This window comes from Cottoperca gobio, chromosome 11 (genome assembly GCF_900634415.1).
Source record: "Cottoperca gobio chromosome 11, fCotGob3.1, whole genome shotgun sequence".
NCBI classification, from domain to species: Eukaryota; Metazoa; Chordata; class Actinopteri; order Perciformes; family Bovichtidae; genus Cottoperca; species Cottoperca gobio.
This window is the reverse complement of record NC_041365.1, coordinates 4401015-4423310: the sequence shown is the minus strand read 5'-3', so window position 1 is coordinate 4423310 and position 22296 is coordinate 4401015. Positions and strand designations below refer to the sequence as shown.

General features: G+C 39.6%; 3 protein-coding genes across 4 annotated transcripts; 2 read left to right on the top strand and 1 right to left on the bottom strand.

Annotated features, from left to right (window-relative positions):
• Positions 1-4056: 4056 nt before the first annotated feature.
• Positions 4057-7150, bottom strand: fam221a (family with sequence similarity 221 member A). 2 transcript variants are annotated; one of them, XM_029443549.1, is made up of 7 exons: positions 7130-7150; positions 6620-6794; positions 6243-6416; positions 5949-6139; positions 5776-5849; positions 5491-5623; positions 4057-4392 (listed from the first exon to the last, which is right to left on the bottom strand). In XM_029443549.1, exons 2-7 carry the CDS (start codon positions 6682-6684, stop codon positions 4280-4282), a joined length of 750 nt encoding a protein of 249 aa, XP_029299409.1. In that variant the 5' UTR covers positions 6685-6794; positions 7130-7150; the 3' UTR covers positions 4057-4279. The 2 variants fall into 2 exon arrangements, with proteins under 2 accessions (XP_029299409.1, XP_029299410.1); XM_029443550.1 differs by lacking the exon at positions 7130-7150 and having other exon boundaries at positions 6739-7075.
• Positions 7094-12442, top strand: ccdc126 (coiled-coil domain containing 126). Its single transcript, XM_029443551.1, has 3 exons — positions 7094-7484; positions 9940-10651; positions 10795-12442. Exons 2-3 carry the CDS (start codon positions 10414-10416, stop codon positions 11043-11045), a joined length of 489 nt encoding a protein of 162 aa, XP_029299411.1. The 5' UTR covers positions 7094-7484; positions 9940-10413; the 3' UTR covers positions 11046-12442.
• Positions 12443-13186: 744 nt separating this feature from the next.
• On the top strand, positions 13187-20297 carry tra2a (transformer 2 alpha homolog). The gene is made up of 9 exons (XM_029443351.1): positions 13187-13345; positions 14846-14979; positions 15164-15329; positions 16010-16063; positions 17819-18007; positions 18483-18598; positions 19082-19276; positions 19359-19429; positions 19602-20297. Exons 1-9 carry the CDS (start codon positions 13310-13312, stop codon positions 19610-19612), a joined length of 972 nt encoding a protein of 323 aa, XP_029299211.1. The 5' UTR covers positions 13187-13309; the 3' UTR covers positions 19613-20297.
• Positions 20298-22296: the final 1999 nt, after the last annotated feature.

Below are 22296 nucleotides of genomic sequence, written 5' to 3'. Positions count from 1 at the left end.
TTCTCACGACTCGCTCTCCAGCCCTCTCTTGGAGTCTGTCGACACCGGAGGGGATTGAAGCAGAGCCTCTATGAAGTCGTTACACTGTCAAATTCCCACTGTTTCTACCACAAAAGAGAGGCAACACACACACACACACACACACACACACACACACACGTCCAATGTGTCAAAGTCATACGTAGGATTGTGCTTCGCTTTTAGGAGATTGTGATGGGTTTTTTGTTCTTCTTAGAAACGGAACAAGCTGTATTTTGTTCGAGTAAGCTCCGTCCTAAATAGAAAACTGTCTGATTCTTCTCTTGGTGGAAAGATAATATTCAGAAACTGTGGAAATCTGAGTTGATTATGTTTGAAAATAGCACAGAGGTTTATTTCTTTATGAAAAGATGAAAGCTTGGCGACCGCAGAAAGCTGGACGGTAGGGAAGTAATTCAATGACTGCCCATATACAGTAATATTATGATATGTGAACAATTAAATAAATAAAATGTATATTCACATTTGGAAAAAGGGATAAATCATGCTTGGGTTAATTATTTTTGTTATTATGGTATTCTAAATGAGACTTTAAGAATTTGCCCTCAAACATCATGTGACCTTTAGGTCATTCAGAGATTTACTTTTTTATTTTTTCAACACAAGCCCACAGGCATTTATGCATCGCAATGTAAAATTCAAATAATGTCAAGAATCACTGAAGGGGTAGGCAAGGAAGCTAAAGTGTTTTTTTAAGACAACTTTCAAAGGAGTCAAGAGATTCTGCTGTCTATTTCACAGTTTTGGTGCAGCTACTGAGAAGGCCCTATTTCCACAAGGTTGGTTATCAGGCCTTGATCCGAGGATCTGAGGGGCCTAGCTGTACTGTATGAGGATAGAAGTTCTGTAATATAGCTCGGGGCGAGACCATGCAGGGCTTTAAACACAAACAGAAAAGTCTTGTAGGGAATTCGATATTGAGCGGGGAGCCAGTGCAAAGATGCTAGTACAGGCGTGATATGTTCCCTGTTTTTTTTAAAGTTTGCATAGTTGTCTGGCGGCAGTATTGTGTACCAGGTGTAAGTGGTGAATAGCTGGTTGATACCAAAATATAGGGAGTTGTAATGATCGAGTCTTGAGGATATAGGAGAGTGGATGAGTTTTCTTCTTCTAAATCTTTAAGCAATAAGTAGGTTTTGATCTTGGATAAAATTCTGAGCTGAGGTGGTGGGTTAGTCTACCTTACGGTCCTTCCATTCGTTTCTTTAAGCTCTGTTTTAGGTCTCCACCACCTCCTGAGGGGAATGATCCCGCTCTTTCACTGCTAAATGCTCCACTATGTTCAGCTTGCCGCTAGTCTCTACTGCCTGATGTTTGGTGCTGGGCAGGAAGTGGAACAGTGTATTTATCGCTTCTTGTTGCATCAGAAAGCAAAACTGGTGAGAGAGAACCAACAGTAGATCTGCAAGCTGGAAAACCAAAACAATTAGCTAAAAGATGCTAAAATGCTATGCAGAATTGCGGAGAACTATGTAGTCGGGTAATAATTATCACTACGAAGGAATGAAAGCAAAAGGGTTAGACGCCATTTGTTATAGCTTTCACATCCACATAGGCTATACAGTATGTCAACGAAGTAGCTAAGATATGATAGCTATACTTTCCCTCTGAGCAGTATCTGGTTGACAGTTTTATGTGATCTATGAGTACCTACCCGTCTCTCTGTGCCCCTGAGTTTTTGTTACCTGTGGGGAAATTAGAGGAGTGTGTACTTCGTCTCAGTGCATTCTTACTGTAACTATCACTAGGGTAATTAAGTGTTTTCTGGCGCAGTAATTGCCAATTTAATTGTATCTTGTGTCCTGATTTGTAGTGCTGCATCTGTCAGTCAAGCTGGGCGTGGTTTCCATGGGGATAAGGGAAGTGGAGTAGTCATTCTCTTCAACTAATGATCAAAGTAAATTACCTGCAGCATCCCAAGTTGCTATGGAAAGGCAATTACTCTAAATTGTAATGTGCCAGACTAATTTGCAGGAACTTATATTCATTGGGTTTTTCTCTGTGAGAAAAAAAACAACCAGAATTAAGAAGTAGAAACAGGTCAAGTGTTTCTTTAAAGAATACTTTAGCAGTCTATAAAGCTCTTCTGGGTAGCAAAGCAGAAAACATGATTGGTTAAAAGCGTGTATGCGACTGTAAATGTGTGTGTACATACTTTATCTTGGGGAAATCTGATACCATGGACATTGTAGATACACACTGAATCTGAAGTGTCAGATGGGATCCCTTCCACTTGCTTCCTCTTCAGCACCCAGCTGCATGCATAGACCCAGGTGCAACCATTCCATCCTTCAGACGGAGTCCTACGTCCTTACCCTCAAGACCACCTGTTCAGCTCACTAACATACACACACAGACACACACACACACACACACACACCAATTGCCCTCAGATCAATTTTACATTAACACACAGGTGACTTGAGATGCGCTGGCCAGCACCTGTGTAGATGCTGATCCAGTTTGACTTGCCATCCTCACAGTGGAAACATTTGAGTGGGAGTGAATTCTCATTAATTGTATTCCTCAGTTGAAGACGTTAGAGAGTGGGCCGCCAACGAAGAAAACAAGACCCGCTTCAATCTCTATTCACTGCGCGGATTAAATCAGCTCTCATCACCGCTGATCTGCCGTGATGAATGGGATTAATCAATCGAAGACAGTACATGTATCTGCAAATTAAAAACGCCGCTCATCACTGAACACGTAGCTCCATGGTTCTTGTGTTATTTTGGTGACATGGTGAGTGGGCGGCTTTCTCTCAATAAGAGAACATCAAACATACAAACCTCAGATGTGTAAACTGACCGGTTTATGGAACGTGTATTAAGAGAGAAATACGAGGCATCGCTAAAAAACATTAATCAATAATAGTATGGGTTAGTTAGAGTGTCAAATATGAATGTGAGGAATTACATAGTGGAGATGACTATGTAGAGATGACTACATGTTCCTATGTAGAACTGGGTACAACCAACTAATTCAATATATTTAGCCTGAAAATTCAAAAGACTAGATTACTTTAAAAGACTCTAAACACCCACACAGGTGTTTTCAATTACTCTGGACGATTAGACGTCTGCTCAGGTTAAAGGTAGGTGGAGCTATGATGGGAATTTATTAGGTCACAAATCTACATACCAATAAAAATGATAAAGGTGTAATCAAGAGACTTATTAAGATGTCAATCAATTACAGTCCTGAGAAGAGGTCCAATCAGCTTGATTAACTGAAAACAGCTGTGAGGGAAGTCAATGGTATTGGTTGGCAATCAGGGTGACTGATGCCATGATGAAGATCTGTCCAATTCTCGTAACTGCGTCATCTCTGGAACTTTATTCAAATACGGCACAAATGTCCACTTGATTGATTGTGACATGATGAGATTTTGGTGGTCACAGGTCAAAGGTCACTGTAACCTCACATCTGTCCATTCCTTGTGAACGCGATATCTCAGGAACACCTTGAAGGAATTTCTTCAAATTCAAAACTCAAGAATGAACTGATTAGAATTTGATGGACAAAGGTCAAGGTAGCTTTGACCTCACAGAATACATTTTGGCCATAACTCAAGAATCAATATGCTAATTATGGCAATTTCACACAAATGTCTAATAGGATAAAGCGATGACATTGTGGACTGACATGGATGCAAACTGCAACTTGACTGGTTTGCGGAGACATACAACCGTGAGGTGGTAATTGCAGTTCACGTCAACATCACCAAGTGTTTTGACCCAGTAGAGCACTAATTTTTTTAAATTTCAAAGATACACATGTGAGTTCATGTATGGTATTTCTACAGCTCACATGGCAGCAAGAATACAGATAATAACAGATAAGATCTCCTAACTATGCTTTACTTCCTAATGTGATAAATCCACCATTAGTTCATCTTGAGTATGTATTCAGGCTCTGTCAAACCGTCATGTGTCATAAAAGTTACCAAACAACTGAGTCACACTTGGAAATCTGGACCATCATAGTAACGCTCCCCACACTCTGATGAGATCAAGTATCGTCAGTTAATTGTTTAGTTGTAATATGGGATTTAATCACTGCGGTTATGCCCCCCGACACTGACAAAGACAGAAACTTCTCAGCAAAAGAAAATTGTTTAGCTGTGAAAAATGTTCTTAAACTGAGGATAAGATTAATCATGATTTATTTGTTATGGTAAATATTCTCCAGTATTTGAATGGACGGTTTGACGGATGGACTCTGAGAAGAATGTTGCATTTCACAGTTTATCGGTCCCTCTCTTACAGGAAATAGAGCCGGATGCTTTGGTAGACGTTTCTTTGATCCTTGCAGCAGGGCATCCCCGCTGGCAGCCATCTTCTCCGTCCCGATCTGAAAACCATACGGCAGAGATTATGAAAATCACGTGACGGATACCAGCAGTGAATGATGTGTACCTCGCAAGTATGACATTTCTTTTTTTAATATGTTTTGTTCATTAACTGTACCAGGAATCGGAAGCAAATATGCTGTTACAAGTAAAGGCTTATATTTCATACAATGCATTTATTTACAGTAACTGATGAATATAAAATGTATTTATTAGAAATTCAACCTAAAGATTCCTTAGTCCCAATTAAGTCCCAATTAATTACGTTATGGTGGCTACGTTCAATGTCTGTGACATTTGAAAGTGAGATTTCAAACCCTTAATTCAGTGCCACTGTGTGTGCGAAGCAAATGCTAAATCGTAGAGTATTCAGTCAATAGAAAATTAAATCATGCATGATAAACGACGGTTGCAATTCATGTTGCACATAAAAAACATTGATTATATTTCAAGGGTTGTCAGGTAAAAATGATTTAGTCCAGTCAATTTATAAGTCAAGTCTTAAGGCATTTTCAAACTTCACTTAGCATGCTGAACATCCATTAATTACACCTTTACATTATAACTAAATGTTCTCCTTACATGCACACTTCATGTATGTAAGATAAGGACCTCTGTGTGATCATCCTATATACTGAACGTATGTCTTAAAATAAGTCAATCTGAACTAATCTCTCAACAATATGAAATGAGTGAATTTTTGCAAACTCTATTCTACAAATGTAATGTGGTAATAAAAATCTGATGGGTACGGGATACATTTTTGACCTGAAGATATCTCGACTCTGCAGATTGATGCTGCGCTGCTCTTTGCTGCCCTCACATGCATCTTAAGGGAACTTTCTTCACCAGAAGTGCAATTTATCCACACAAATCTCCACAACTCTCCAACACTTTAACAAAGGCCGGATCACCAAAACACTGACTCAACTGACAAAAAAAAAAGCAAAAGAATGTCAAAAATTGCTTGCAGTTGTTCTTGCTGGGGGCTACACTGACTACAAGTGCATGGAATGTTGTTCCACACGTTTAAAATCGATCTCTCTGCTGCAGCTTTCCGTTGCACATTAAATAGGATGTAGCCTATATCTGGTTCTCACCTGAGCCGCTGGCTTCCAAAGCGAGATACCCATCCAACAAGGAGCTGAACCCTGTCAGCCCCCCCATGGCAGCATAAGGGACATCTTTGCCGATGGGCTGACCACGTGCCTCCCTCTCTAGTTTTGTCTCAACCTACAAAAAAAAGTGAATTGAGTTCAAAGTGTGCAACTTGTCTGTGGACAAATGGTAGCAATATATCTAGCATTAGCCTTTAAAATAACCCTAACCCTTTTTATTTTTTAGCTTTTTACACAAAAGTTCTGATGATGTTTGACTCTACTCACCAGGGTCTGATGGGAAGAGCTAGGCTGGCCACACCTACAGCTGAATGTGCTCTTAAACCCAGAACAGGAACTGCCTGAAAAACGTGTTATAAGGAAACAAGTATGTGAAAATCAACATTAACGGTATATATCATTCTAACTACTGTATTTAAATGTAGCGATTTCAGACTCACACTTTTTGCACAAGTGGCCAGTAGCTTCACTGTGATCCTGAGGAAAGTGTTTACACCTGCAGCGGACAGGATTTGGTCCAATCTGGGGAACATGCTGGTAAGCAGAACAATGACATCCTCTGACCTGACATGGTAGGGCCAGGGGTCGCTCAGAGGGAACCACTTCAAAGTCAGTCTTATGTTGCTTGTACCTGGACACAATTATATTATTCACAAATGTGTTTATTTATGTTTGTGCGTGTGGTGGTGCGTAGGGTAGAAGGAAGTCTGATTTCATGTCTTATATTGTACTACCTATGTGTACAGAAGCACTGTGTCTCAGGACCGATGAGTTTGCAGTCGATACCTCCTGGAACCCCAAAGCTCACATACAGCCTGTTTTTCAGTCGTTGAGGGAGCACTTTCCTCTTGTACTCCTCATATTCCTTTGGAGAGAACAGTTTTCCTCCATCATCATCACCAACAATCCTGAAAAATAAAATAGAAACAGTAAAGATTTTGGTTGATAACTTACAAATACAATGAGCTGACCTGTCTATAACAAAGGGTTATTTTAGCATTTGTATTGTACTTTAGCTGTTTACTTCATCTGTAGTTGGTTAGCATTAGCTAGTTGTCACTTAGTTAATTAGTGAGGAGTTAAAAGCATACAGCGTAACGTTGAGACAAACCTTCTGTACTTGCAGTAGTCATCTACTGCTTGTAAAGCTGATTTATCGACACATATCGTCTCCATTGTCAAAAAAACTTACAACAGATAGCCGTGGCAAAGAAAACAACTACTGTTTACCACATTAGTTGCCATGGAAATGTTTGTAGAATTCCCTCTAACGGTTGCAAAGTGAACTACACACATACAAACACACACACACACACACACACACACACACAGGGAGAGAACAACTTAGTTACCATATAACTAAACTCAAATTAAGCAAGCTAACTTTAACATTAGCATTTATGTAGCTTAGCTTAGCTAACACCCTGAACGCCATGTTTCCACAAACTTTAGCTCATATTTAGTTAGCGCTAACTATATGAACTGAAAACGGATTAACTGCAGTTTAGCGGTTTAACTGCACTTAATTACTACGTATGTTTTCTTTCCTTTTCTTGTGTCAAATTCGAGAGAGAACGAGCAGTATGAATACATTTCCCACAATGCAGTAGTAATGACGCACGCGGTAGAGTTCAGGGGAACCATGACAGTCTGCACAGTTGCATGCTTGGAGTTCTAGCTACCGACTTTTGCTTGCTAGGACCATGTCGATTTCTGGACCCTGGAAGAAGCCGAAATGACTGACAGAGTGAACTGACACCACAACACAAAGCTTGGCAGCTAACCTTTTCAACGGAGACCGCGGGCTTCTCTGGATATTTCCCCCAGGGACAACCACGGCACCACGGGAACAACAAGTATCATTCAGTATCAGCCAGAGGTAGCAGCTGGAGCTCTCAGTCGCATCGTCTCTGATCCTCTGGAGCCTGTTAATTCCTGCTTGAACCTCAAGATAGCTTCTCAGACAACACACTGGGGTAAATGATCTGTTTTTGATGTTATTTGCTACATTTGCAGAAAATAGTTATCCTTTTTGTTAACGGTCAAGTTTGATCGGTGCGACCTAACATATCGAGCTAACATACAAGTGGAGTTGGAAATAGCTTCAACTGAGCTTGAGCGGCTGCTAACAATAATTTTTAAAATATTTTAGGTGAAAACGTCTTCAAACTAAGTATCAGAAAATAGTGCATATTTCATTTTTCGTTAGTTTACTTTCCGTGTGCACGTATGCAACTTGACGTTGTGTAATCATAATTACAAGTTTAGGAAATCAATAATTGCAAAGTTGTCAATCTGGTTTGAAACTAGCACTCTGTGTGTGTTTAATCAAAGTTACAGTGTTGTATGCACAATATCTTAAGTCCTCATATCTATCATCTCCTCCACCCTAACATTGTTGACATTTCAATTTTCAGTTTATATTCTGAACTGATTATGTTTTACCCATCCTGCCAGCTGTTGAAACACAATATAACAGCAGTCTTGGTCAGTATTTAACCTCTAGATTAGGTATTTTGACTGATACTGTGTGCCTTATCATTGTCAACACTCCCATTAGGGTACACTATATCTAAACAGTCCTTCAATCAAGTGGACCATTCATTGTCTAAAGGCTAAATGGTGTGCCTTTCCATGGAACAATAACGATCTCAGATGAATAGTCTGACATGACAGTAAAGACAGGACAGCGGCTGAATGCCAAAACTCTGCTGGTTTTTATCAAGTGTCAGCTTTAGAATTAAGGCAGATGGATGTGATCTGTTGCTGGACATACGGAAGGCACAGAAAATCATCCTGGTGGTTTATTTTTATATATCTGTTCCCACGGTACCTTCCACAGAAAGTTCACTCCAGCCTAAATATTATGCATAAGGTCCCTGTGTATCATGCATTTGGTGTGTTGTTTTCTTTCAAATGTACAGTTTCTGTTTCCTCTCTACGTGCCTGCTGTTCCACAATAGCGTCCAGGTCATAGGGTGTGTGTGTGTGTGTGTGTGTGTGTGTGTGTGTGTGTGTGTGTGTGTGTGTGTGTGTGTGTGTGTGTGTGTGTGTGTGTGTGTGTGTGTGTGTGTGTGTGTGTGGACACTGGGAAGCATCGCTAAACAGATTCTGTTACCTTTCTTTTCATAATTTATTCCCTCAGTCACTGTCAATAGGAAGTGACACAACCACACCCAAGAGAGAGAAGGCACAGAGAATGAACTTTGTGAAACTGATGAATGATCGCCTAATTTCCTCTGCATGTGAAATGTGCACTTGCAGGCTATTTGTTAGTCAAATATCCATTGTGGAGGTGGGATTAGAGGCTGAATGCCCTCTGTGCTTCTGTCTGTTGCTGTGTCTCTGGAGCTGCAAAGTGAATCCCATGAAATCTAAACTGGTAATCAGTTTTCTGGGCTGAAAAACATTTGTTAATGAATGCGCTTTAATAATAGCCAAATGATGTGACGTTTGTTTGTCTGTTGGAAAGTCTTAGTGCATTTATCCACCCAGAAATCAGTCATTATGGATAATAACCACAATGCTCAACAGGACTTTGAAGAAGCTACAGGAGTGCTACAGAAATTACCCTTTTAAGTGGTTTTTGGTATTCAGTAGAATGTCATTATTTTCCCAATTCGTGACGTAAGATTTCCGTCCTGGTTGATCTGGCAAGACCCTATTTACTGGTGGTGATGGCAAATACTACTAGTCCCAGAATAATTCGGGGCAGCAAAACAAGCTATTGTTGTTTTAATAAAGAAGTCAAGGCAATAATTGGCTTTTTCCTATCACTCTGTGAGCAACTGTGATCTGATTTCATGCTGTACTTAGCATGAGTCTGTAAACAACGCAAGTGAAAGTAGTAGTTTACCTTACTGAGGATTTGGCGTTGGGTAGCCTGTCACCTACAGCTCTTCATCGAACAGCTCAGTGTGGCTGCTGTTACATTACTCCCTGCAATATGAAATAAAATGATCGTTTTCTTGTTTTGTAGTAGCATTTTTGATGAACGATAGTTGTCAGTGTCAAGCTCACTGACAAATGCATTGCATTTCCTGTGACTACTTCATAATAAAAGTCAACTCTTGTTACGCCAGTTTATTGTGAAGCTGCTGCAGTAGGACATGTTTAGTTTGCATTAGCAGTAACTTTAATACAGCATTTTGTTTTTCGGGGAATGTCGCCACCCAGTTTGTAATACTCCAAATATATAAATATTGCAATACTTTCATTAGTGGGTCATAGGCTCAATCACTATTGTGTTTGTCTCAATCGGCGATAGATATTGACTTAAAGAGACATTTATTTTATTTAAAATCTTCAAGATTATTACTTAAAGCATCATACAAAAAAAGATTTGAATGATCTCTGTTAGATAATCTCTAAAAGATTTTTCTTGTTGTTAATTTTCTCTCTCCTGTCTATCCTTGTATACTTTTCCAACAGTCAACAATGCCTGCGGACCCCCTACCTGAACGCCCAGTCTGCATTTGTGATTTGGTGTTGGACATCTTGCAACCAACGTACCTTTCCAAAAACCCCTGACTGCCGGTGTGGGCGTCAGCTTCCTTCTGGTGTCACCTTCTAGCCTCTGCTGTTGTTTCTCATCTCCTTTTTAGAAGGGCAGGATGCCTTTAGTGATTAGAGAAACTTCTTCGGCTGTACGGGTATAATGCACGCATGTGTGCTGCTGGAGTTTACTTGAGCGAGGCACTGAATCTATTCCAGCTCTAGGAATTCTTTGCAGTGGACTTTGAACACTGGCCTCTCTCTAGATACGGAGAGCAGAAAAGAGAATTTCCCTGCAGGAATACAGTAAATATCACCCTATCGATTTATTGCTACATCCACACCCAAGAAAAGACCTTCAGTCTTAGACCAGGCCTCTGCAGCTCCCCTTCCCTTCGCCACCCCAGTACCATGCTGGGTGCACTCCTGCGGAGGAACATGTCCCAGAAGCTGAGTGTGCTGCTGATGGTATTCGGCCTGGCGTGGGGACTTATGCTGCTGCGCTACACTGTGCAGCAGCCTCGCCATCAGAGCAGCGTCGAGCTACGTGAGCAGATCCTTGAGCTCAGCCGGCGATACGTCAAGGTCCTGACAGAGGAGAACCAGAATGCACCAGGTGGGCCGCAGGGAACCTCCATGGCTGGTTATGGTAAGCATTGAAGAGAAAGCTGCAATATCTTGCTTACTCCTGTATGATTTATTTATTTCATAGTTGTCAAAAAAGCATTGATTTATTTTCTTCCTTGTGTTTGTTTTTCCCTCCTTCTCTTCCCCTCTCACATGCACACACAGCTGATCTGAAGAGGACTATCGCTGTGCTGCTGGACGACATTTTGACACGGCTGGTCAAACTGGAGGGTAAAATTGAGTTGGCTGTCAATGCCTCGTCCACTAACACCTCCCACACAGCAGGGGGCGTCCTTGCCTCTGCTGCAGCTGCCCTACAGAAATCCTCAAAGCAGGAGACAGCTGACAGCCACCCAGGGATGTCCCGCCTTCACCCACACATCCCTAATAGGCCTCGGCCACATCATGGAGCATAGTCTAGTTTTTGTTTTTTAGCACATCACACTTTTCCAGCATTTATCACTGATGTTACAACATCAGACGAATGAAAAGCAATAGGGAGACATGGACATCTAGAAAAATTAAATTTGGGATGCTTCTCAGAAATGTTCGGCCAACTCGGAGGGAAGAAGAAGGACTTCTTTAGGCTCTGTCCTATCTTATGCTGATATTTTATTTATTTTTTACCAGGACTATCCAGCACATTTTTTATATTTGCATTGCTGATTTTCTTTGGTTTAGATAGATTTTTAGCATTTTTTTGAATAATGCCATATTTGAATCTTATGACTGTTTTAGCAAATGCAGAGAGGTATAAATACTCTTGGAACTGAACCAGATTCTCATACGCTTTATCATAAAAATAGCTTGAAATGCTCCCCTATCTAAATTGTATACTGTTTTACAATACTGCTTCAATATATCAAAATGCTGACCTAAACAGTACACTCGTTAGTAAATAGTTAGGAATAGCTGTTTTGTAGGTTTTAGCTGGTGCAGTTGCTAATTACTGTATGAAGAAGATTCTACTTTAAGCTTACACATAGTCTTAAGAATATTTCAAACTGTATAGTTCGCCTGTAAGAGATAATCCAAAGAATGTTATATTTGCACTCCATCTGCAGGCAGGATAATTGTGTATATACAGTTGCTGTTAAGACAGTTTGAGGTTTATGCAGAATATGAATGGATGATTCCTATTTGCCAATGTTAACCAGAGCGTGTGTGTGTGCTTTGTCTCAGTTTAAATCCAAAGGTTCCCTTGCCCAGTGTTGAGAAATGTTTTAATTTAGGTGTGTAGCAGATTGAATGTACTGTGTAGTCAGTCTTCAGCCCTTTCGTGCTGTTAAGATGACTGACCTACTGCTTACACATGTTCAGGGTTCATGTTGCACTGTGACTCTATAGAGATTTTCTAAAAATACTGGGCTCATTCAACTTTGACTTAAGGGATATTTTTAGGATGTGAGACGTCATGCTCTGGAATATCAATTCTTCTGCGTATCATTACCATAATACTAAGAAGCTCTGGCACCTGTCCATAGAAAGAAGATCTTTAGTTTGCACATCATGAAGCTCATTAACGTGATAGGTTTGTGCGGGAAGAAAAGTGGGCAATACTTTCATTGATACTACTTGAGGATTGTATGAGACAAAGTCAATGTGGGAGGCATACATTTTTTAATAATGTTGCTTACACATTAGAGACTTAACTATATATGAAGGCCTTTAGACTAAACTGTGTTATGACTATTTCTGCATTGAGTAATGCCATAAATGTATTTTGCTTCATAATGCTGAAGTTGAAAAGATGTTGAGCCAGTCAGCTGCTGTGAGATAGCTTCATTAATAAATTGACATTATGGAAAAAATACTCTACCCTCATTTAAATCAATATTATTGCTATGTATTAAATGTGATGGGGGGAAAAAGCGGGCATAGTGTAATACAGGAGATCATGTACCTAACAAGACAATGAATCCAGATTTATTTGCTTTTATAAAAAATATTCAGCCAGTGGTTTACAAAGACGGCACTCTCCTTGATGGGGGAGGGAATGTGTACGTGAATATAATATAAAGATGAACTTTCAGTTAAGTTTTACTGACCACACTGCAAAACCCTGCGGGATTTGATGTTATGATTTACCAGCCAAACCATGTCTACTATGGTGGAAAGTAACATCTTGACAGTTGTCAATACTTTGCAGAGAATGATTTAACTTAAGAAAATGGTCAGTTTATAAAATATGATCTATTCTAAAAACAATTGGCTACCTAATATTATTTCAATAACACATACACTCAGTGGCCACTTTATTGGGTACACCTGTACAATACTGTTGAGACTGTCATAGAGGTGTTAGTTCAATTGTATGTTTTAGCATTTAGGTCACCAGAACGGCATTATATATGTATGTAAATATGACATATATAACACTGAATCGTGTCATTCTCCATAGTACTTTTACTTGTAGCAGGGGGATTTGTATGCTGTGGGATTGCAAATTCCCATGCTGATCATAATGGGGGACCATTGAAAAAGTTTATGAGACGTTCAAGTACCCTGTTTATGTTGGGGCGTGGAGGACGAGACAGGAAGTGACGTCGGATTCTGCAGTACATAAACATACCACCCAGCCAGCTCGCGCGCCATCTTCTTGCTAATAAGCGGCCCGAATAAAACCCTCATTGCAGTTTATTGCTATCAAAATACGCGGTTGCATTAGCTATATTGAACAATGAGTGACGTTGAGGATGGAAATTATGAGGGACGGGTAAGTAATGACATCGAATGATATAAAATATCTGTCTTTCTTTTCTTCCTGTTCCTTCCGTGTGGCTGTCGATTAAGAACATTAGGCTAAATCACCACGAATGTAGCTAATGTAACGCCTAACTTTTAGCCAATGCTAACTTAAAAGCATACCGTTGACGTTACATGCTTTGTTTGCTAACGTTACCTAAGAGCCAGAGTGTTCTGGATTTGCATCAAGTCAACAATGCTCGACAGTAATTTATACATGAACGGCTCCTGTGCTAGCAAAAAGGCTCCAAACAGCCGCCTTTAGCTAGCATGCTAGTTACCGTTAGCTTAAAAATAAACGTGGTTAGACCTTTAGCATTTGCAGTTGTTCCTATTGTTTGCGTTGTCAGTTGAATGTATTTCACCTGTTTCCTTTGCTTAGACAATAAATACGAGCTATCTACGACGTTTGTATATCGTCGTTTTTGTGCGGATATCACTGCTCCAGCCACACATTGGCAACCTTAATATTTGTTTTTCCTGATCTAGCATTCAATGTTATTAGAGGTAACTTTAGTCCTAAGCATCTCTTCCTTCCCTGCTTTCTTGCTCTTATTTAGCAAAAAAAAAACCTGCTACAACATATATTTAAGATCTTAACTTGTAACCATGTAGCTTAAATTGTTACTTTTTCCATTTACATAATTTCTGGAATATTAAAACTTAATGTAGCAACAATGTAATTGTACTGCATTCAGTGTTCCTTTTTATTTTATTTAAATTATTCTATTTTTCTTAAACCTATGATCTTAATTTTATTGAATGTTCTTTTTTCATTAAGGTTATTGATCGTGAAGGATTTGAAGAGTTTTATCCAAGAATGATGAAGAAAAAATTCAAGATAAAAGAAGGCTAATGAAAACATGTACAGAGCAGAACATAGAAGTGGAAAGGGAGAAAATGTGACGGAAGAATGGTGTCAGATAGAAGCGCTTGCAGTGTAATGGCTAAAATGAAACTGGTTTCAGTTTGGGTGGAAGAGAGGAAAAACAGACCTGGAATCAGAAAATGAGAAAACTGAAAAAAGAAGAACGAAGAAGGATAGAAATCCTGAGAAAAGGGAGTAGCGTGTAAAGAATCTGGAAGAATGAATGTGTCCCTAGGTTAAGTAAATATACTGTTTGTGTCACAAATGTCTTTTCTTTACCATGCTCTCTTTTTATAACATGACAATGCATGTCTTATTTTTCCCTTGATGGCCCAGGTGGACATGGAAATAGACCTGTCATGTACATTTGATACATATGGTTAATGATAGGCCACATTGTAGACCAAATATATATTAATTGAGATTATAAGATTACTAACCCTTTCCTCCACAGTACATAGGCTGTACATGTTAGACAGATGTACTGTATGTGCCCAACATACTCTACTACATCTCACTACTCTGTGCTTAATTGTTTTTCTGAATAAAGAAATACAATTATCTGTCCATGAAATATTTGTTAACATTCTGCTATGGCTATAGGGGTCACGCTCCCCGTCTAAATCGGATCGTGGGAGTCCAGCTCGAGTCAAGACGGAGAGCAGGTCCGGCTCCCAGAGCCCAGCCCGAGCCTCAAAACGCTCAGAGTCCAGATCCCGCTCTCGGTCAAAATCTAGGTACGTTGTTGTCATTTTATTAACATGCTTGCGATACTGTGATCGCATCATATTACAACCAAATAAATGCATATTAGGGGCCAAAATATGTTACTCAGTTACAGGGAGCTTTGACGCTTCCATTTCTTTCTATTTTCTGTCACCGATGGTCATCTGACTATTCATCTGCTGCATCCTTTTTCAGGTCTCGTTCTAGGCGGCACTCAAATCGCCGCTATAGCCGCTCACGCTCTCGCTCCTATTCCCACCGGAGGAAGTCCCGCTCTCGCTCCTACAGCACCGAGTACCGCCGCAAGAAGAGCCAGAGCACTTCCCCTATGTCAAGCCGCCGCCGTCCCACTGGCAGCAAGGTAAATGTGATGAGATCTGAATGAGCATATTCTGTATGACCTGTTATGTAGTGAAAACAACGCTCGAAATGTTCTGGGAAGAGATTTTCTTTGAGAAGGAATTTGTAGCTGTGACTGGGATTATATAGGATTTTATCGTGGATTGCCATAAACTCTCACAATAAGATGATTGTGGGGAATTTTCATGATTGAGATAATGGTAAACACCCTCACGGGAGTGAAACTAAATGTAAGGTAGCGTGTGCATGTGATAATTATTGTGAATTGCAATTATTTTGGCCAGGATAATCATAACATGAAATGTTCATATTGACCCGTGCCTACTTGTAAATCAAAAAATATTGAAGTGAAATTGAGACTTTGAAACTCGGATTTAAAGAGGATGCAAGCTTTCACAAGCATCAAGCTAATCTCAGAACTGTTTTCCTTTTTAGTATCTCGTTATTTCAGTACTTTGTCTCTTTTTATTTTGACCAATCCGAGTGGTTATAGCAAGCAAAATGACTTAAATGTGCTTAAATCTTTTTCTACATGGTTTTGAGTTGACTGTTTAAGTCACCGTTTAAAGTCAAGAGAAGTGAATTTATCATAATGAAGTGGAAGTGGAATGATTGTGGTTAATGCTGTGAGAACACGCACATAAAATAACCCTTTTTATTTTCCTTTCATTATATCAACAGAGCCACGACTTCCCAAAAGAAGCAAACAGTCAAGGCGCAGATGGTGACGTGAGGGTATGTAGACCTTTCAACACATTTTGAGCAATGTAATGCTTGTGTGTGGGTCAAGGTGCTGATCCCCTGGATGAGGAATAACGCCATAAATATAACCTAATATAGATCATAAAGAACTTTAATTACTTTGTTTCATTAGTATTTAAATATGTGCATGTTCATTAAGTTGCATTAATACAGTACGTTTATGATTTCAGGTGTATTTTAGTTATAATGTGCTGTACGGGTTAAATCATGACAATAACTAGCAATATGTAAATGTTTAGAAAGCATACTAAATATGTATACTTAAGTTACATTCTAAAACTTTCTTTCAACAATGTGGCTGATATTTTTGCAAGGAAGCGCGAAAGTTTTGCTCCTGCTAAGGGAAATGCGTTGAAACCTTGATGATTGGTAATAAATCATTGCAGGTAGTGTTAGATAGCAGCTGCTTTAAGAAGTACTTTGCATGTGATGTTACAAAGCAGGAATTAAGTGAGATTTAGAAAGCAAACGATAGGCAAGTGAAATGAGTTTGGACTTGTTTAATTCATCCAGGAGTTTCCTTTTTGAAAACTGTTTAAAGAGTTAGTTCAGATGTTTTGAAGCAGGGTTTTATGAGGCACTTATCCATCGTCACTGTAATAGCTATGTGTGACGGTAGGCACGCCCCCAGTTTGGAGAAGAAGACGGTTGTTATCGCACAGAAGCAATTTCAGCAATGTACGGCTGTGGACGTCGAAAAAACACACTGTAGCACCCCAAATATATAATCTATATCGGTTTACGTGAGCGTTACATTTAGAACATTTTGAGCGCTTCACCTTGCCATAAGACTGCTACACACGCCATTTCCAGCAGGGAACTGAAGCCATTATCTATGCTCTCGACAAAGCCAGACACGTACTCCTTTTTTTGACAGTAATCTTACCTCGCAGATCAGAGTTGCTGCCTCAATCGGTTAGTTTGTTTGTGTTATTGTGTGAGTTTGGAGAATTTGAACTTGCCAAAGTCACAAAAAAAAAAAACTAACCGATTTTGAAGCAGCTGGTCTGGTCTGCAAGGTAAAATTACCGTTTTATTTCAAAGGACTCTGGTGTCTTTGAAGAGGGCATGGCTGGATAGATATTGTGGCTTCAGTTCCCTGTCTGAAAGGGCTGTTTGATGGCACGATAAAGCAGTGCAAATATTCTCAATATAGCGTTCACTTAAATTGGATATTTGGGTGGCTAAAATATGCGTCGCTGCGGTCCCGGTCTAATACAGTACATTGCTCCCGTGCGATAACTCCTGTTTGTTTAGCCAAGTACATCATACAACCCCACTTCAAAACATCCAAACTATCCCTTTTAAGGGTACAGCTGAATGTCTGGAGGAAAACGTTTTGGTGACCCGTTGTTTAAAATGTACATAGATTCCTACCTCTTAGTAGTAACTCAACAACTGCCTCAGTTGAAAGCCAGTCATAATGTTAGAGAACGTATCCGATGCAATTTCCCTAAACCGTGAGAACCGATCTGAAGCCACAAATATGGAGGTTTTTTTAAAGTTCTAAATGACTACATCGATGATATTTCTATGCTTAGGATGTGCAAAGATATACCTATACAGTCTTTGTGCCCAGTGAATAAACGTGTAAAATGCTGCTGTGTGTATGAACGAGCATTTTCTGCATACTAAATCCAGCAGTTGGATTTTGTATGCAAATCACTCGATGGTAGATGCGGTAAACCACACAATCATCAACACTCATTCTTTTGTTTACCCTTCCAGGCAAACCCTGACCCCAGCACATGTTTGGGGGTGTTTGGCTTGAGCCTGTACACCACAGAGCGCGACCTAAGGGAGGTGTTTTCACGCTACGGTCCTCTGGCAGGGGTCAATGTGGTGTACGACCAGCGGACAGGTCGCTCCCGTGGCTTTGCCTTCGTTTACTTCGAGAGAATTGATGATTCCAAAGAGGTATGAGAGACGTTTGGGGTTTTGTTTAGAGGTTTTGTTTAGTGGTTTTGTTTAGTGGTTTGATGCCTAATGATCGTCAGTCCTGGCTTGTAATGTGGTTGATTACATTTATCTGGTGTTTAAAAGTGTAAAATATTCCCCTAATTAGAGGTCTTGAATGAAAAGTGTCATGGAAGTAGGTCCTGAAAAGCAGGAGTGAAGATTAATATTGAATAATTACATGCATATATGGTCAACTACATATTGTTTGGGACTTTGCTTTAATAGTAATTGTACATTCAGGTTCAAATATAAAGCCTCACCTTTTTAAACTTGGGTGTGACTACATAAGTGCGCCACTAGGTGTCGGCCTTGCCACAAATTCCCTCACTCTCAAAGCAAGGGGGTTAAATGTAATGTAGGTGGGCCTTTTGTGAAATCAATGATTTGTACATAAAAGCTTACAATGTTCTAATAATATCTTTGTATTTCTTAGGCAATGGAGCGAGCCAATGGCATGGAGCTGGACGGGAGGCGCATCAGAGTGGACTATTCCATTACTAAACGTGCTCATACCCCCACACCAGGAATCTACATGGGTCGACCAACTCAGTAAGAGCAACACTATTATCAAGTCTTTCATATCAGTTTCCTTAATGTGGAATTAAATATTTATCAAATGGTTGAAGCATAAATGTACATAATCAGGAGTAAACACCCCAATGCACATCACTTCATGTCTGTTATACTGCATCTTTTGCCAACTTGTTACTTCATATTGCCTATATCTTGTACTCTTATCTCATTCGTGCTTTATTTATTCCTTAGAAATGTGTGAGGTTTTTAATACAGTGCCCCTTTTGAGGCTGACGCTACTGAGAGTTCATTGTGCTTGCATAAAGTTCTTGAATATTGGAAATAAGTGGTAGTGTTGTGATGTTCTGAGGTCAGAGCTTACACCCCTTTTTATAATTATTTGTATCCTTTCCTGAAACATTCCTGATTTGTAACAATTTATATCATTTTTGGACATGGTGCTGTATTTTCTCAACACACGTCCGGACTTCATGGCCTTGTTTTCCCTTATTTCAACAGCAATGGTGGTGGCAGTGGTGGCGGCAGCAGCAGTGGAGGAGGCGGCGGTGGCAGAGAGGGAGGCCGTGAGGGAGGCCGAGAAGGAGGTCGAGAGGGAGGCAGCAGTGGTGGAAGCGGAAGCAGCAGGAGAGGGAGAGACTCTCATTATGACCGCGGCTATGAGCGCTACGACAGATATGAAGAGTACGATTATAGGTACAAGTGAGAAATAATTTGTAAATACAAAGTCAGTGTTGCATTGTTACGTGGGAGTAAATGTATTACATCTTCTTTGCAGTCGCAGGCGCTCTCCATCACCCTACTACAATCGATACAGGTCTCGCTCACGGTCTCGCTCCTACAGCCCACGTAAGTATCAAGAGAAATGCATACAGTAGAGAGCTTGCCTAAATGCATCCACACTTCTTTTAGTACGCTCATCTTAACGGCCGTGTGTGTATATATTGATCACTGATTAAAGCAGATTGACTTTATTAGTAATGTACTTGGGCTAATGCGTCTTATTTTTCCTTTTTTGCAGGGCGATACTAAGATTCCTCCTTCAACGTTCAGCTTCCCTCCATTGATTGATGGTGTGTGACTCGTCAAGGTGTTTCTGAGGGCAACATTTTGAATCGGCATGTCTATATTAACAGAGCTGTTAAGTTTTGAGATGGTTCTTGTTCACATGCAATAGATGTCTTAATTTTTTAGACGTTTTGATGCATCCACTCTGCAACTCTTGCTTCATTCTTAGACTTGCATCCTTCCTTTCATAATGAATGATACCTTTTTTCCTTACACTGTTGATGACTGTTGACGTGGTTCTTGTCATGATCGGGAAAGTAAACTGGGTTTTAGTCATTAATGGTGACACTTAAATTTACAACCAATATTAAATAAATGTAACAATCCACTCTGTATGTACAGAAAAGACCACAGATTAATGTTACCTCGCACTAACTGATTTTTAAAAGTAAGTAGCAGGTAAATCTGGCTGTAAAATTGAGTGTTCCCAGCAATCGGTGGTTGGTTCTCTGCTCACATTCGTATATTTTTTTCTTAGTCAAGGAAGTCATCGTTTGAGTTTTTCCAGAGTTTTATTATCATGTATTACAATTTTTTTTTATTGTTGTTGTTTTATTTGTATGGGAATACAAATATATGAAAACTCCAAAGTTTGTGATGTGTTTCTATGACTTAATGTGCATGAAATTAAAGTGAAGCGTTTGTCGTACAGGTGGGAGTTAATGCTTTAAGTTGAGTGGGTGGAGGTGGGAAAACGAGCTGGGAGAGTTTCACAGAACAAAGACGTGCATTACAAGTTTATGTTCACACACATTCAAAGACGTTTGACTCTTTGAAACGCCGATAGATTCTCCAAAAAAGTTGAGATTTCGCTCATCAGGCTACAACAATGAAGCAAAGCTAACTTACAAAGCTTTTATTAGGTGGCTTTCATAACAAGATACAAAGTTCACATTGAAGAAGAGACTATTATTCAGAGCATTGTGTTCTGGGGCATTTTCAGCACATAGTTGCAGAAACAATAAAAAAAACGCTTATGCTTTGCTCAGAATTCATTGCCTTCTTTATGTGACTGATTCACTTATAAGTAGATAAATGTATGCGTGAAGATAACTAGGCCAAGTTAGTTCTACATTAGACTGTTACCTGTCACATTTTCCTGCATGTTGCAGATTGCATCAACACGTGATCTGTTTTTTTGTTCCAACATGGACACACTTGGGATCTCGAAGCAGAGTGGCTAATCACGAGCAAACGTGAAGCAATGGATGGCTCTTTATCAGTAGACCTTTGCCTCAATAATGAGGCACTCTATTCAAATGAAGTTGATACTCACCACTGACGAGTCATGGGGCCCCTCGAAGTTATGCGTTTATTCACACCGACTCAGATAATTCTAGAGGTTTCAAGGTAACAACTATAGCTGGACGGATACAAGGGTCAAAGTGTTGTCTTTCTCAATAAAGAGTCCACACTCCAGGCCCTGGTCGCATGTGTATTGTATACATGTGTACTCATTTTCACTTTCGCTTTTTATGTTGAGTGAACTTCAATTGCTGAAATACCTTCAGACACAATTTTCTTTTACATGTTTGTGTAATAAAAGAAGTAAACAGAAACAAATGTAGACTAATTCAGTCTAGTGCAGCCACATTTTGAAGAAAATGCACCTGACTTTATGGTTGCATGTGAGGCGGTATCTTCATATCATTTTGTTTGTCTCCACTGAAATGTCACAATGTGTCCTGCCAGTAGGGGACTTAAAGGGGAGCGAATGTAGTAATCTTTCAGTAATCATTCAGAAAGATAGATTACAAGTACATTATTTTCTAGTTAAGAGAAAGCAGAATATCAAAAGTTGTTGGGAGGAAGCGTATCACAAATACTTCTGTTTAAAATCCACTACTTCCATCTTTTTCTCAACTTTCTCACATGGTCTAACTGTGGAGGTTTTGTAATAAATAACCTAAAAGGTCTACTACACCAGGTGCAACCTCCAGCTTTATCTTGTATTTCTGAGAATAAAAGTGGGAGGGTACACTCCTAACATGCAGGACAATGTCTGAAGGTTAATAGGCAACATACATGTTCATGTACTGTGTATGGTTTGACCACAGGATGACGGGTGGGGGTGTAGACATTCCCCACCTCTGAGTTGTTCTGAGCAGTAAACATGAGGCTACACTTAAAAAAAGAAACATTAACAGCACATGCTGCTTTATCTTACTTATCAGAGTGTTTGATAGTACAGATGTCCAAAAAGAAATAACTCTTGACCCTCTTTATCATTTGTTCTTTAAAATAATCCAAAGTTCTTGATTTTAGTCAGTAGAAGATATTTTTGGGAAAATTACATTTTTAGGAGGTTAAATGAATTAATCTGTTTATATATTAAAGAAATGTGTCCACATTCAGCCAGCACAGTTCTTCACTGTGCCAGCACTGCGTTTTAATGTCTTTTCTGGTTTGTATCGACATACAATATTTCGTTATCAATTTAAAAACTGTTTGAAACTTGTGATGAATGTTTTGTACACATGTACCTCTCTAATTTTAATACAAGGGACAATCCACAGATAGCAGAAAAGTTCATTACTCTGCCATAACATTTAAATCCACATTAAATAATGTGGATTTCTTTACTGACAGTAATTACCAATAAAAAAAGAGTTGATTGAGTTGACATTTTTACCCCCAAGTATTCACAT

Coding starts and splice junctions, on each gene's coding strand:
- fam221a (XM_029443549.1), bottom strand. CDS start 6,684: ATGGAGACGATATGTGTCGATAAATCAGCTTTACAAGCAGTAGATGAC. Junction 6,417..6,619: donor GACTACTGCAAGTACAGAAG/GTTTGTCTCAAC, acceptor TTTATTTTTCAG/GATTGTTGGTGATGATGATG. Junction 4,393..5,490: donor TTTGGAAGCCAGCGGCTCAG/GTGAGAACCAGA, acceptor TATGGTTTTCAG/ATCGGGACGGAGAAGATGGC.
- ccdc126 (XM_029443551.1), top strand. CDS start 10,414: ATGCTGGGTGCACTCCTGCGGAGGAACATGTCCCAGAAGCTGAGTGTG. Junction 10,652..10,794: donor AACCTCCATGGCTGGTTATG/GTAAGCATTGAA, acceptor ATGCACACACAG/CTGATCTGAAGAGGACTATC.
- tra2a (XM_029443351.1), top strand. CDS start 13,310: ATGAGTGACGTTGAGGATGGAAATTATGAGGGACGG. Junction 16,064..17,818: donor GCGCAGATGGTGACGTGAGG/GTATGTAGACCT, acceptor TTACCCTTCCAG/GCAAACCCTGACCCCAGCAC. Junction 18,008..18,482: donor GAATTGATGATTCCAAAGAG/GTATGAGAGACG, acceptor TGTATTTCTTAG/GCAATGGAGCGAGCCAATGG.